Source organism: Alligator sinensis, unplaced genomic scaffold, assembly GCF_000455745.1.
Source record: "Alligator sinensis unplaced genomic scaffold, ASM45574v1 scaffold37_1, whole genome shotgun sequence".
Taxonomy (NCBI): domain Eukaryota; kingdom Metazoa; phylum Chordata; order Crocodylia; family Alligatoridae; genus Alligator; species Alligator sinensis.
Genome location: NW_005841955.1, coordinates 3,277,052 through 3,290,703, shown reverse-complemented (window position 1 = coordinate 3,290,703; position 13,652 = coordinate 3,277,052). Strand labels below are relative to the sequence as shown.

The following is a 13,652-nucleotide window of genomic DNA, read 5'->3' as shown; positions in this document are numbered from 1 at the left end:
GAACGGAATCCATGTATCCCTGAAAACAAGATGTCATTTATTAAGGGCCTTTCCTTTGAGTCCTTTCAGTTCTGGAGAAAATGGTGCTATGTGCAGGTCTAGGAGACCCCTTGCGAAGTGCCTGGTTAGGGCTTGTGACTGAAGAAAATGACAGCATTTCTCTGCCTCAGAGACCAAAGCAGTGCAAATCCAATCTCATGCTGTCACTTTTCCACCACATTAAGAAGGGCCCAGGAAAATAGGAATCTCCCAGTACAGTTTTTCAAAAAAGACACTTCCCATTCTTAATAAACTTCTTTGAGATGATTCTAGCTCTGTGTAGCTGCTGCAGAAGGAGAAACAGGTACCTCTTAATTTTTTCTTGAACCTGCCAAACTAGTTCCTGTGCGGGCCGCCTCCCGATCTCGTCCATGTCGCCATGTGCGAGCCGGGAGCGATATGCAGACCCGTTTTTGCGCACGCGGGCTGTGGCCAGCAGCCCGGGCACGCAGGGTCGAAGAAGACCGGTGGCGAGCTAGAATTAGTTACGGACGCGTAATGGTTGATTAAAAGATTGTTTACTTACACCAAAGATGGTCGTGGTGTAGGCTGGACAGTTTTCCAGACTCAGCTCCACTTAAGTCCTCGCTAGAGGACTCCGACAATTGACCCCGGAGTTGTTGAAGCTCCGCGGGTTCGACTCGGTAATTGGCCCCGGAGTGGTTGAAGCTCCGCGGGTTCGGTAGTTTCAAAGGAAAGGGATACGTCTTAGGATTGCGCTCGGCGACGGGGAGAGGCTAGAGGCCGTTTGGTCCCCAGAGTTTCCTCTCAAACTCCAGTTGCTTTCTCTCTCTGTCTCTCCAACTTGGGCGGAAACCTCCCAAGCTCTTTATACGGCTAGCAAGCCAATCGCTAGCCGCCACGTGTGCATAATTTAGGATTGGCCAATAATGTGGCGCGAATCTAAATACAAATGGCGGGAACTCCTTTGCACTGTGCATCACCATGATGCAAAAGAAATGCACCATGCAAAGAAGGCTACAAACTGGCAGGAAATACTGTTTTGCACGCGGGTTCTCCTATTGCAAAAGAAAACTCCACCGTGTAAAGGAGCTGCAATTTGGCGGGGACATAATTTAGCAGTGCCGAAGCACACAAAAACAAAAAACCACAACTTTGGGTTGTGACAGTTCCAAATGCACTTTTCTACAACAGTCTTCACCGTGTATCTATTCCTACCTTATATTACATGCACTTATTTTTGCTTTGATAATCTGGTCATCATTACTATGATGAAAATTATTTGTGTAGAATTTATTCTTTGTACATTTTTATGTCTCACAGTTGTAATACTGGCATATAAATGAGCTTTAACTAGATTTTATAATTCTACCTATAGACTTTTTGATCTTGTCTTGCAGGCTAGTTTTCTTGATAGTGAAACTAGTATAGCTGTTCATGATGTATTTAATGCCCCCAGCAAGACTTACCTCCAGATAAAAAGCCCAAGACAGGATGTAAAGGTAATATTTATTCAAATGAGATTGAACTTGACAATAAAACATTTCTGTAAATTATTCATCATGGGCATTCTTATCCATATCATTATGCTCTTTCTCTAGGCTGGAACACCTTTTGAGCTGAGTATTGCAAGCAACAGGCCAATAAAGGAGTTCAATTATATGGTAAGTTACTATTTTTTCACATGTGATCAATTAACTCAGATGAGTAAAGCGATGTTGTTGAGTATTTCAGAGATGTGTAATTCTTGAAATAAGTAAAAAGAAAAGAATCCTTACAGCACATTTGTTCAGAGAAACTACCACTGACTGTCCCAGCAAGAATGCCTCTCAGAGCTCTGCTGGAACGTGCACTGAAGACAGTTTTGACATCATTTTAAAGGAAGCAGTATATCAGGCTAACTGATTTGTCAATGAAGTGGAACCATGGGAACAGAATTAGCTCTCACCAATGAGCCTCAGGCAAAGCAGCAAGAGTGGTTGGATCCCCTCCCAGTATCTCAACACAAGTTAGGCTGGAACACTGTTAACAAGATGCTTGCCACAGTGATGGGGTGTTTAACCTCCTGCCTGTGCTGCAACCCTTATATATCAAAAGACCTGAAAGTGAATTAAAAAAAGGTTTAAAGTGTATGGTAGTTCTTTGATTTTTTTTTACTTGAAGAATAACAGAAATGTCAGATGTAGTCTTTATTATGAAATGATGGATTTGGTGGGCTGAAGTATATGTGGTGAGATTTTTTTTTAGCTTTTAAATGAAAATGATTTTGAATTATTAATAAAAACAGATTTGTTTCTCTAACTTTTAAAAGGCAGCTTCCTTGAGTTAAATTAGTGTTAAAATTGCTGATCAAAAAATAGGTGAAAGAATTCAACAGTTGTTTCAAAATTTGAAAAAAAAATGTAAAAGCTGTAACAGATAAAGCCTCTCCAAATTTTAAACTGTCTGAAAAAAATTATTTCCCTTTTCAATTACATTTCAATTTCTTTTTCTCTGCCTGTAAATACATGTGAAGCATAAGTACCAGAGGGAACAGTAGAGTTTTTTGAGCTGAAGAACAATGTGGTACAAGAACAAATAGATACAACCTGTCTGTGAATAATTTTAGAGTGAACAGCAGAAGGTTTCTTATGATGGATGAGAGGAATGAGGTTCTGGAGCAGCTTTCTGGCTGAATCATTGAGGCCAAGCACCAAAGTAGATTTTAAATAGAACTTGATTAATGTATTAATGGACTGTTCAATGTACCTGCTTGGGAGAGAAGGGGAATATATTTCAGAATCTAGGAAGTGTGTTCCATATTATCATGTTTTTGTGTCCCCATGATATTATTATTATCATATTATTCTTGTGCCATTTCTATACTTGTTCACAACATTTCCAGGAATAAAAGGGTAGACAAGTTATGAATGTAAATATATTCATAATTCTTCCATACCGCACCTCACACGACATAAATCACCTCTTCAGGCTTTTTCTACAAGGGAACAGCTTCATATATTTTCTATTGAAGGTCATTGTTCACTGATTCTCTGGTTACTTGCATTTCTTTGTGATTGTAACACAGTAGCTGGAAATGACTTGGATGTTTTATTTTACACTTTAGGTGGTATCTAAGGAACAAATTGTGGCTTTTGGCAAAAAAGTTACAACAACCTTCACTTTAACAGCAGAAAATTCTTGGGCTCCTTTGGCATGTATAGTTATTTTCTATACTAGTGAGACTGGAGAAGTGGTAAATGATGTTCTGGCTATTCCTGTTCAACCTGTTTTTGAAAACAAGGTAGGATATTAAGCTTGAATTTGGCATAACTTTTTTCTAGGGCTGCACTGATAGAGATTTGGGGGGCTGATACCGATAGTCAACTTTTAAGGAGGCATGTTGGCCAACACGGATACGATTTCCAATACAGCTGTGTGTGGCTGGTAAGCCTTGGATGGGGAGGGAAGGGGTGTGTGAAGGGAAGATCAAGGCCCCTGTGGTGGTGGGGGAGTGGGGCCCCTCGCTGCGTGCACCCCAGGACAGCATGGGGGGGGTGTCCCCGGATCTGGGCAGTTGGGCTGCAGTGGTGGGCTGGGGCCAGAGTTGCACCGGGTTCTTCCTGGCATGTCAGGGAGAGGGTGGGGGTTGAGGCGGAGCTGTGCTGGGAGGGTAGTTATGGGGGAGGGGTCTGCAACCACCCCAATTTTGCTGTGGCCCCCCCCCTCCTAGTGCCTCCACCTCTGCCTACCCCAAGTGCAACCTGGCCCAGCCCCCATGTACCAGGAGTGCAGCTGTGAGCGTGGCCCCAGTGTGCTGGGAAGAGCCTGGCACAGTCCTGGCCCCAGTCCTTTGCCGCAGCTCTCCCCATCCCACACAGATCTGGGGGCACAGACTCCCCACCCCCATGTCCTCCCAGGGTGTGCACAGTGGCAGGAGCCACCCCCCACCCCGGGCCCCTTGAACAAGCCATGGCTCCGTCCTGTGCATGCCCTACCCTGGCTGGGCAGCACCTGCCCCAGCCCCTGCGCCACTCCCTGCCTCACCGCGGGGGGCATTGATCTGCTCCCCCTACGGCTCTTCCCTCCCCTTCACCCACAACAGACTTACTAGCTGCATGCAGCTCTTCACACTGCCGGGCTGTGCTCCTCAGAAGCTATGTGCTGCACTGTACGCATGCATGGGCATTTATCGACCACATCAGGCCAATTTCCGATACAGTCAATTTTCTTTGTGTCGGTGCTGATCTGATATCGGACTGATATATTGGTGCTCCTCCACTTTTTCTTTGTTTCTTACTCAGGGCCCCTCTACATGTGTAGGTAAAGGTGCAGTTGGATCTAATGCATGATCCACACAATTGCACATCCTGCCGTACCACTTGTGCATAGCAAGAGGTGCCGTAGTGGGATCGTGTATTAGTTCCCTTTGTGCCTTATTGCTGGTGCAGGGGGTGCCTGGGATCATGATCTTGGGCTCCCTGTGCTTCAGCTTCCACGGCTGTAAGCCCCACAGTTGATGGGGCTCACACTGGGGGCAGTATTCCTGGTGCTGTCTGCACTGCAAGCCCTTGTCAGCTGCAGGGCTTACAGTGGGGGCTGTGGGAAAAATGCTGTCACCACTGTGAGCCTTGTGAAGTGCGAGGCTCGCAGCAGGGGCAGTAGGGAAAACACTGCTCCTGTTGTGAGCCTTGTAAGTTGCAGGGCTTGCGGCAGGGAGAACAGTCTTGTTTACAATAAACTAACTTGAACTAATCACATTTATTTTAGCTACCAGTGTCATGTTTGCTACTGGTTCATACTTTTCACACAGTTCAGTGCAGTGAAGATCTGCCTGATTTTTTTTCTTTAAATTCAATTTTACAACAAGAATTTATAATAAAATATGGTTGTCTGATGAAGAAAATAGAAAATTATTAATCTAAAACAGGAGGTCTGAACTGGCATCTACCACAGCCAGGATGGGATGCATTGGAAATGCCTAGATGAGGCATTGGGACTCTTCTCTTCATGTAGGACAGGTGCGGGCAATTATTTTGGGTGGAAGGCCGCTTACTGAGTTTTGGCAAGCCATTGAGGGCCTCATGACAGGCAGCCAGGGGCAGATAAATATTAATTTTCTAAATTCTTTAGGAGTCCCGCAGGCCAGATGGAATGGCTTGGTGGGCCGCATCTGGCCCACGGGCTGCATTTTGCCCTCCCCTAATGTAGGAAGACAGCCTGAATGTATATTGACTTGTGCTTTCCACTTCCCCAGGCCCTTTCCCACCTGTATACACATGGTAAAACTTCTTCATTACTAGGGAAGTTCCGGGATAGCTGTGGAAGGGCCAGTTAGGACCCTATTCTGCAGGCTGGAAGTGTAACCAACGGGCCAGTATGTGTTACACACTCCTTTCTCTACAGAGGAGGGGGGATGAGATCATGAAAGGTTTTTACTGTTCCCATTTTGAGAAGCTGATCGTTTAGATCCAAATGGAGCGCCTCATCTTTCTAGTTCTGAGTCCTAGAATTCCAGTATATCCCCAGTGCCATTCTTAGTATTGGCCAAAGTAGCAGTCATCCTAGGGTGCCTCTGAGAGATGATGGTCTTTACCTCCTTTAGACCCAAGACACTCCTGCAAACCCAGATTCTCAACTACTAATTAAGCTAAGGAGCTACTGAGAGAGAGTCATTAGCTGACCCCAGATAATACTGTGTAATTTAAACCAATCTCTTCCTTCTTTTTTTCAGATCACAATATCTTGGAGTAAAGATAAGGTCAGTCCATCTGAGAAAGTCTCCCTGAGAATCAGTGCAACTGAATCCAGATCTGTAGTTGGACTTTCAGTTGTTGACAAAAGTGCAAAGTTGTTAGGAGAAAAGACTGACATTACAGAAGATGCTGTAAGTAAATGAGGAAGAAAAAGCTTTGTGTATACCGTGTTTCTATAAGACAAGATTATGGAAATGGAACAGGTTTTTATGTAATATAAACAGTAGTGTAACTAAGCGGGGATAACTGGAGTGTCAGCTATGGGCACTGACTTAAGGGGAGGAGGCAAAAAAATAGCAGCCACCACTACTCTTCCGGTCACCACTAATAGCGTAGTAGTGACCACTGCTCTGTATGCCACTGTCACTAAGCACAAAACTGCCCAGTTATGCTTCTGAGTATAAGTAGCATGTTTAACATACTAATAAATGGAACATTCTTAACATATGTGATCATCTCTTACTCATGAGTAATCTGTCAATGTCTTTGCTTCTGTGTACAGTATTTGTAAGATGAGACCCCTTATTTGTAATTAAGCTTATTCTGTACTATGGGGTTTTCATTTCTTAGCTGTGCTAGAGGATTAATATTCTGCTCAGCTTTTCATCTTTTTCCAGGGCATTTGAACTTCATCCAAGAAATGCTCAGTTTTCACTCAGCTCCCTTTTTTCTTTTAGAAAAAGAAGGAAGATGGAAAAGCTCTTCCTGAACTTTGGGTTCTTTCAAATGAATAATTAAATAATACATTAAATAATAACATTAAAGTTTGTTATTTTTTGAAGATGGGAATAAATTGTAGTTCTTCACATATCCCTTTTACTTTCAGCATCTCCAGGTGTATAAGTAGAAGAAACAGTTGATGATGGGCAAAATTTTCCAAAATGTCTAAATAGCTTGGTGGCCTAATTACCTTTAAAGTCAGACTCTCATAAAAATTCTACCCTATTTCATTTGTTTTTAACACATTTTTGCCTTGCTACATTCATACATGGTTTCTGATTTTCCTTTTCTCTTTATCTGGAGAACAGAGGTTTTGCCTAAGGTATAACTCTACAAGTTATTTAATCTAAAGAATTGGAAACAGTTTGGATTATTCATAGTTTGGATTATTTCATTTTTGTTTTCTTAGGTGCTCCATGAATTATATTTGTACAACACAAAGCAATACTTTGCCTCAGTTAGAAGTCCCTTCAGTGTCTTTCAGGTAAAACTGTTAAATTTAGAGACTGAGGGTTTTTCTTATTTATTTGTAGATTGTCTGCTGAAAGAAAATAAAATCAACACCTCCAATAAATTTTGAGACAGTGTGTTGTTCTGTAGTTAATATTGTCTTTATCAAGAGAGCATCAGCTTGGGGGGAATTAAGAAATATTTTATAAAACTCTAAAAATTAAAGTAGTCATAGAATTTTAGTGGGCAATACTGAATATGTTAATCATGTACAAATCTTGGAACAAAAGCATTTGAAACACATGGCAATCTGCTATGGATATTGAAGATTGTACCTGATGTTTTTTTCCCCATAAAGATAAAAAATTGTGCCCAAACCAGTATCTAACCGTGCTGAAAAGATTCTTATTTAGAAAACATGTTGTGTTACGTACAGTTCTGGCTAAGCATCTGTTGGAAATGTATTAAAATGGACTTTCATTTTCTTAATATAAGAAAGAGAAAATAGACAAGCACTGCATGTGCCCTGGACTGAAATACGTTTTACATATTTTATTTAGAAATGCAACCTCTGGGTATTAACTGATGCAAACCTCGCTGAAGATGAGGATCCTTTTCTCTGTAAGTTGTATACACAGACATAACCAAACCACTGCAGTCCTTAACATTTGGAGGTTTAAAGATAAGCAAAGGAGGGCAAGTTCTGGTTAGTTACACCAGGGCAAACACAAAATAACTCCTTAAAAATCTATAGGGTTATATTTAACCCTGTGAATTTAAGGTGAGTTCAGCCTACAGAATTTATTTTTATCTTTATAGTACGTAGCTGAATAACTGCAAGTGTGTCATTATTGGCGGAGGTGCCAAAAGACTGATTTGAGCTTGAAGACAAATTTCTAAAATAGATTTTCCAAATTTATCCCTTCTCTTATAGTTAGAGCAGGTCTTCACTTTGAATTACTGTGATTTAGTTACACATAGGATGCACTGAAGGCAGGTCTGTCTTTGCGAGCTCAGTGCAGAAAGCATCCTGTCATCTATCTAATGCATAAGTGTGAGTGCATAAGCATAATTTATAGAGACAGAAGAAATCACTACAGTGTGGCTCTACATCAGGGCTGGGCAAAGTCTGGGCTGTGGGCTGGATCGGGCCCGTGGTGGACTCCATTTCCCAGCAGGCCCTGCCCATGTCACTGTAGCTAGTTTCCATGGAGATCCCAGGTGCAGCAGAGCCGTGACAGTGCAGAGCCAGGGTTTCCATGGAGACTGGCTCCAGCAGTGCTGGCAGGGCACACGGCTGGACAGGGAGTGGGACCAGGATCTTGTGGTGGTGACAACAGAGTCTGGAGCCAGGGCAGAACTACAATTTGCTGCCCGCACCCCCTGGGCAGGAGCATGCAGGCAGCAGATCGTGGCTCTGCTCTGGCTCCAGACCATGCTGTGACCACCACAAGATCCCAGCCCCTGCCCCGGAGTGGCTCCCCACCTTGCCACACGCCCTGCCAGTGCTGCTGGGCCTGGTCTCCATGGAAATCCTGGGCCCACCCTGTCATGGTGCTGCCCTGCTGTTGTCTCCATGGAAACCGGCTGTAGCAATGTGGGCAGGGCATGCTGGGAAATGGAGTCCAGTCACTGGCTGGATCCACCATTTTGCCCACCTCTGCTGTACATCCCTCTTGCAGCCTGCACAGAAGGATTCTTTTACTTTGACTGGCTAGTTATGCCAGACTTGAGGCTCAAGATTAGATCTTAAGAGTGTGGTCCTGCTCACACTAGTAGCCCTAATCTTTGTAAAAAGTCCTACAGACTTCATCCACATTGGCTACTCTCATGAATAAGGCTTTAAGATTAAACCCTACAGTGTTTTGAGACATATTGATAGAAAGATGTGATACAAGTTGCAAAGGGGCTTAAATCAATTAGCTTTAATTGGGACTAAGGCTTCCAACTGATTTGGGTGCTTTTGCAAATACGATTTGGACTATTTTGAATTTTTTTCTCTCTGCTGATATCGTGGCATCTCAATGTCCATTAAGGGCCTTAGGTTGGGAGGTATTTGCAACTTGCATCAGTTTTAAATGGCACTGACTTATCACCCTCTGGCCTCCATGTAATCATATGGTGAGTATGATCATTTCTAAAAAAATCATAGAGATCTTAAACTTGCTTTTGAAGTAAAAATAACAGTGCAGTAGTCTAGAATTAGTTTATGCTATTTTGTAATACTGTTACCAAATATATTGCAAAATTCTAAATAACTATAAACCCACCAAACAATGCTAATTTGGTTGTTTTTTGCTATGTAGAATTTTCTAGTGTTGGATACTCATTTTAATTTTGTAGATGATGACATACTAACCTTCATGGATTCTGACACAGAGACACATTTTCCAGTAAGACCTCCTCCTTCCAGTTATCCATATGTAAGGATGTATTTTCCAGAGACTTGGCTTTGGATTGACTCTAACACTAGGTAAAACCTTTGAAGAAAATTGAGTTAGACTTACACATATTAAAGTGGACTTTGGCATGTATTTGTACTTTTCTTCTGCTACATTTTAGACAGTGTTTTGCATGGAATGCCAAAGAGGAGTTATGGGTAAAAATGTGTTATTAGTTATATTGCAGTACCATCTAGAGGCCACAGCTAAGATTGTGAAGGCCCACCAAGACTTGCATTATCCAAATGCATTTTAAGAGAGTATCCCTGCATGAATGGGTTATAATCTATATAAATGTCCCTTTGCAGAAACAGATACAGAGACAGTAAGTGACTTTTCTCTTATACCGCAATAAATCTGTGGTAGGCCCAGAAAGTTAATCACGTTCTACTGTGCATTTGTCCAAAGTCTTAACCCCCAAACCATCATAAGTTGCCTAATCGGCTGCACAATCTGAGTTTCAATACACTGTATTTATTGTAATCATCCAGACAACAGTGTCTGGAGGTTTGGGAAAACAGCCGGCAAGGAAAGAGTATTTTTACAGGATATGGAAGAAGGCATTATTTTAAACTGAATTATATATAATTCGTTTTGATTATTACATTTGTGCCCTAACACATTTTTAAAAGAGACAAGAAATGAAAAACAGATAAAAAACCTTTCCTGTTATGCGTTTGAGCTATATTTCTGACATATTTTACATACTTTTATTAATTGAGAAATTAATTATTGCTTTTAAAATTCTGGTGGTCTTCCTGTTATTAGATCCAGCAAAGACATCACAATGGAAGTAACTGTACCTGATACCATCACTTCGTGGGTAGCCAGTGCTTTTGTAATGTCTGAAAACCTTGGTCTTGGAATACTGACTGCTCCAGTGGAGGTAATAAATTATAAGGCAGTTTTGTTTTTCACTGGTCTCACACCTTAGTTTGGAGTTGTCCATTAGCACTGATAGTTACAACCTGATTGCACATGACATTTTTTTCCTTAACGAGGTAATCAAGTTCTATATAAAGTCCCAACTGAAATCAATGGGAAAATCTCTTTAAAAGCAGTTGCTGACATCCCCCCTTGCCTTTATCCATAAATAACGATGATACTTCAGCCTCATTCTGGATAGTTGTCCGGGCATCTATCTTCCTGAGAATGTATGTAGATGGGGTTATTTGGGTAAATCTGATATCAAGTTGATCTAATAAAAGATATCAGATTTACCCAAATAACCTTGTCTGCCTATGTCTTTAGATCAGTGTGGCTACAACCTACACCCCTGATAATTTGTGGCATTAGTCAAATGACGGGACTGATTGTGCCCCCGTAGTCTGGGCATGGAGAATCCTTTCCATGTCAAGATCCTAACATAGCTATCTTGGACATTCCAAAAAGCTTTCTTGGGTGGAAAAATGCATGAAAAGAGAGGTTACAAGGAGGGGGCCTGGACAAGGAAGAAATTTATGGGCTGGTTAAATGACATTTTCTTCACATTGGCCTCAAGGAGGGATAAATCATGTAGCTGTTACCCTGCCCTGACCTTCATTTTTATGGTGGGGGATGTGTTTAAAAGATGGATCCTTGAAACACTTATTTAGATACCAAAAATAGACTTAGAGGAAGCTGCAGGCATTTAGGCCCAAATGATTTCATAGAATCATAAATACATAGGGCTGGAAGGGACCTTCAGAAGTCATTTAATTCAGTCCCTGCTTGAGGCAGGACCATCCCTACCCAAACCTTTCTATGCAATCCATAATCCAAGCTCTACATAAAACTACAATTAATCCTGACACAACACAGGCATAGCACCCTAACCTGCCACAGGTAAAGCATGGGAACCATGGCAGCCAATGTCCTGCTTTAATAAAAGGTTGTCAGTATAGTCTTAGGAGATCCTAGGTAGAGGGACACTCCCACTACAGAGGAAGGCAAAATCCCCACAATCCATATCAATCTGACCATGGGGTAAAATTCTTTCCTGACCCCAAATATGGTGATCAGTCTGACTGAGCAGATGGGAAAGACCCTTTAGCTAGGAACCTCTGGATTTGGTACTAGCAGGAGCATTGGCAAATTGGCTTAGGGGTTGCACCCAGAGAGTGGTGGTGGATGGGTCAGTAGTGACCTGGAAAAATGTGGGCAGTGGAGTCCCACAAGGCTTGGTCCTTGGACCGGTGCTGTTCAATGTCTTTATCAGTAACTTGGATGAGGGCATGGAAAGCACTCTGTCCAAATTCGTAGATAATACCAAATTATGGGGTAAAGTTAACACACTAGAGGGTAGGGAATGAATCAAGGCAGATCTGGACATGTTGGAAAAGTGGGCAGAACAAAATAGGATGCAGTTCAATAAGGACAAGTGCAAGGTGCTGCACTTAGGGAGAAGGAATTACCAGCATGCTTACAGGCTGGGGGAAGACCTTCTCTGCAGCACAGCAGTGGAAAGGGATCTCGGAGTCCTTGTTGACACCAAGATGGACATGAGTTGTCAATGTGATGAAGCGATCAATAAAGCTAACTGCACTTTATCATGCATTAGCAGGTGCATGACAAACAGGTCCAGGAAGGTGATATTTCCCCTTTTTGCGGTACTGGTCAGGCTGCAGTTGGAGTACTGCATCCAGTTTTGGGTGCCACACTTCAAGAGGGATGTGGCCAACCTTGAGAGTGTTCAGAGGAGGGCCACTTGTATGGTTAGAGGTCTGCAGGCAGAGCCCTACAAAGAGAGATTGAGGGCCTTGGATCTCTTCAGCCTTTGCAAGAGAATGCTGAGAGGCGATCTTGTGGCTGCCTACAAATTCACCAGTGGGGGTGGGGACAGCAAGGAATAGGAGATGCTCTGCTTACCAGGGCACCCCTTGGAGTAACTAGGAACAACGACCACAAACTGACAGAGAGCAGATTTAGGTTAGATATCAGGAAGAACTTCTTTACAGTAAGGGTTGCCAGAATCTGGAATGGGCTTCCAAGGGAGGCAGCGCTCTCCCCTACCTTGGGGGTCTTTAAGAGGAGGCTAGACATGCACCTGGCTGGCGTTGTCTGACCCCAGCGCTCTTTCCTGCCCAGGGCAAGGGGTCGAACTCGATGATCTGCTAAAGTCCCTTCTGACCCAAACATCTATGAATCCATGAATTGGCATACCCTAGTCAAAATCTCTAGCTTTGCCTGTAGCCCACACCCTGACGCATGTAGCAAAAAGACATAGCCCAGAAGCATGGGAAATACACACAGTAGAAAATAGGCACAGTTATTCTTAGATCACCCCTGACCAGTGGCTTCTTGAACACCTCCAATGATGGAGAGTCCATAACTTCCGTAGGCAGTCTTCAACTCCCTCACTGTTCTAACAGTGAAGAATTTTTTCTGGATATCCAATCTAAACTTACTTTGCTGCAACTTCAAGCCATTGGTCCGTGTCCTCCTTCCTCTCTTCAGCAAGACAGAAAAGGTGCTTTCCCTTTTCTTTATGGCAGCCCTTTAAGTATTTGAAGAAGTATATCATGTCCCCTATTTAAGTGCATTCTCCCCTTATCTTTGTTGGCTGCCTCTGGACCCTTTAACTTCTCCATGTCCTTTATAAAAGTGTGTAGCCCAGACCTGCACACAATACTCCAGGCAAGGCCTAACCAGTGCCAAGTAGAGAGGCATTATCACCTCTCACAACTTGGGCCTATTGCTTCTATTGATGCATCCCAAAACTGTATTGGCCTTTTGTGTGCCTGCATCACACTGCAGACCCATACTGAGTCTGTGATCTACCAAGACTCTTGAATCCTTTAGTGCTGCCATCCAGCCAAGTGTCACCCACTTTGTATTTGTGTTTTTGATTATTCTTCCTAAGGTTTAGCACCTTCCATTTGTCTTTGTTGAACTTAATCCTGTTAGCTCTAGCCTAACTTTCCAGTCTGTCAAGATCCTTCTGAATTACACTTGCATCACAATCTTTCCCAGTTTTCTGTCATCTGCAGACTTTCTCAAGAAGTTTTCTATGCCAGCATCCAAATCGTTAATAAACATATTGAACAGCAGCAGGTCCAGCATGAAGCCATGCTGGCTGCTTGTGACCAGCCTTTTCTTCTTACTTGCAAATGGTCTTCCTTAGGATATGCTCCAGTCATTTCTCAGGATTTGAGTTGGGGCTAACTGGTCTGTAGTTCCCTGGGTCCTCCTTGCCTTTTTTAAAAAGGGACACTGTGTTGGATCTGTTTTTGCCCTGCCTATGGCCCTGGACCTCCTGGCCTTGTTTCCACTCTGCTCTGGGCCCTGAGCCTACTGGCCCTGTCTCTGCCCCTGCTCAGGGCAGGGC

At 43.0% G+C, this 13,652-nt stretch overlaps 1 protein-coding gene across 1 annotated transcript in view; it reads left to right on the top strand.

Annotated features, from left to right (window-relative positions):
- CD109 (CD109 molecule) overlaps positions 1-13,652 on the top strand; it is a 152,151-nt gene that overhangs the window by 83,470 nt on the left and 55,029 nt on the right. The window contains exons 14-21 of the mRNA XM_014518445.2: positions 1,401-1,502; positions 1,602-1,664; positions 3,107-3,283; positions 5,714-5,866; positions 6,865-6,939; positions 7,466-7,526; positions 9,249-9,378; positions 10,115-10,232. Coding sequence (XP_014373931.2) covers positions 1,401-1,502; positions 1,602-1,664; positions 3,107-3,283; positions 5,714-5,866; positions 6,865-6,939; positions 7,466-7,526; positions 9,249-9,378; positions 10,115-10,232 — 879 coding nt within the window. The remainder of the gene's footprint in view (positions 1-1,400; positions 1,503-1,601; positions 1,665-3,106; positions 3,284-5,713; positions 5,867-6,864; positions 6,940-7,465; positions 7,527-9,248; positions 9,379-10,114; positions 10,233-13,652) is intronic.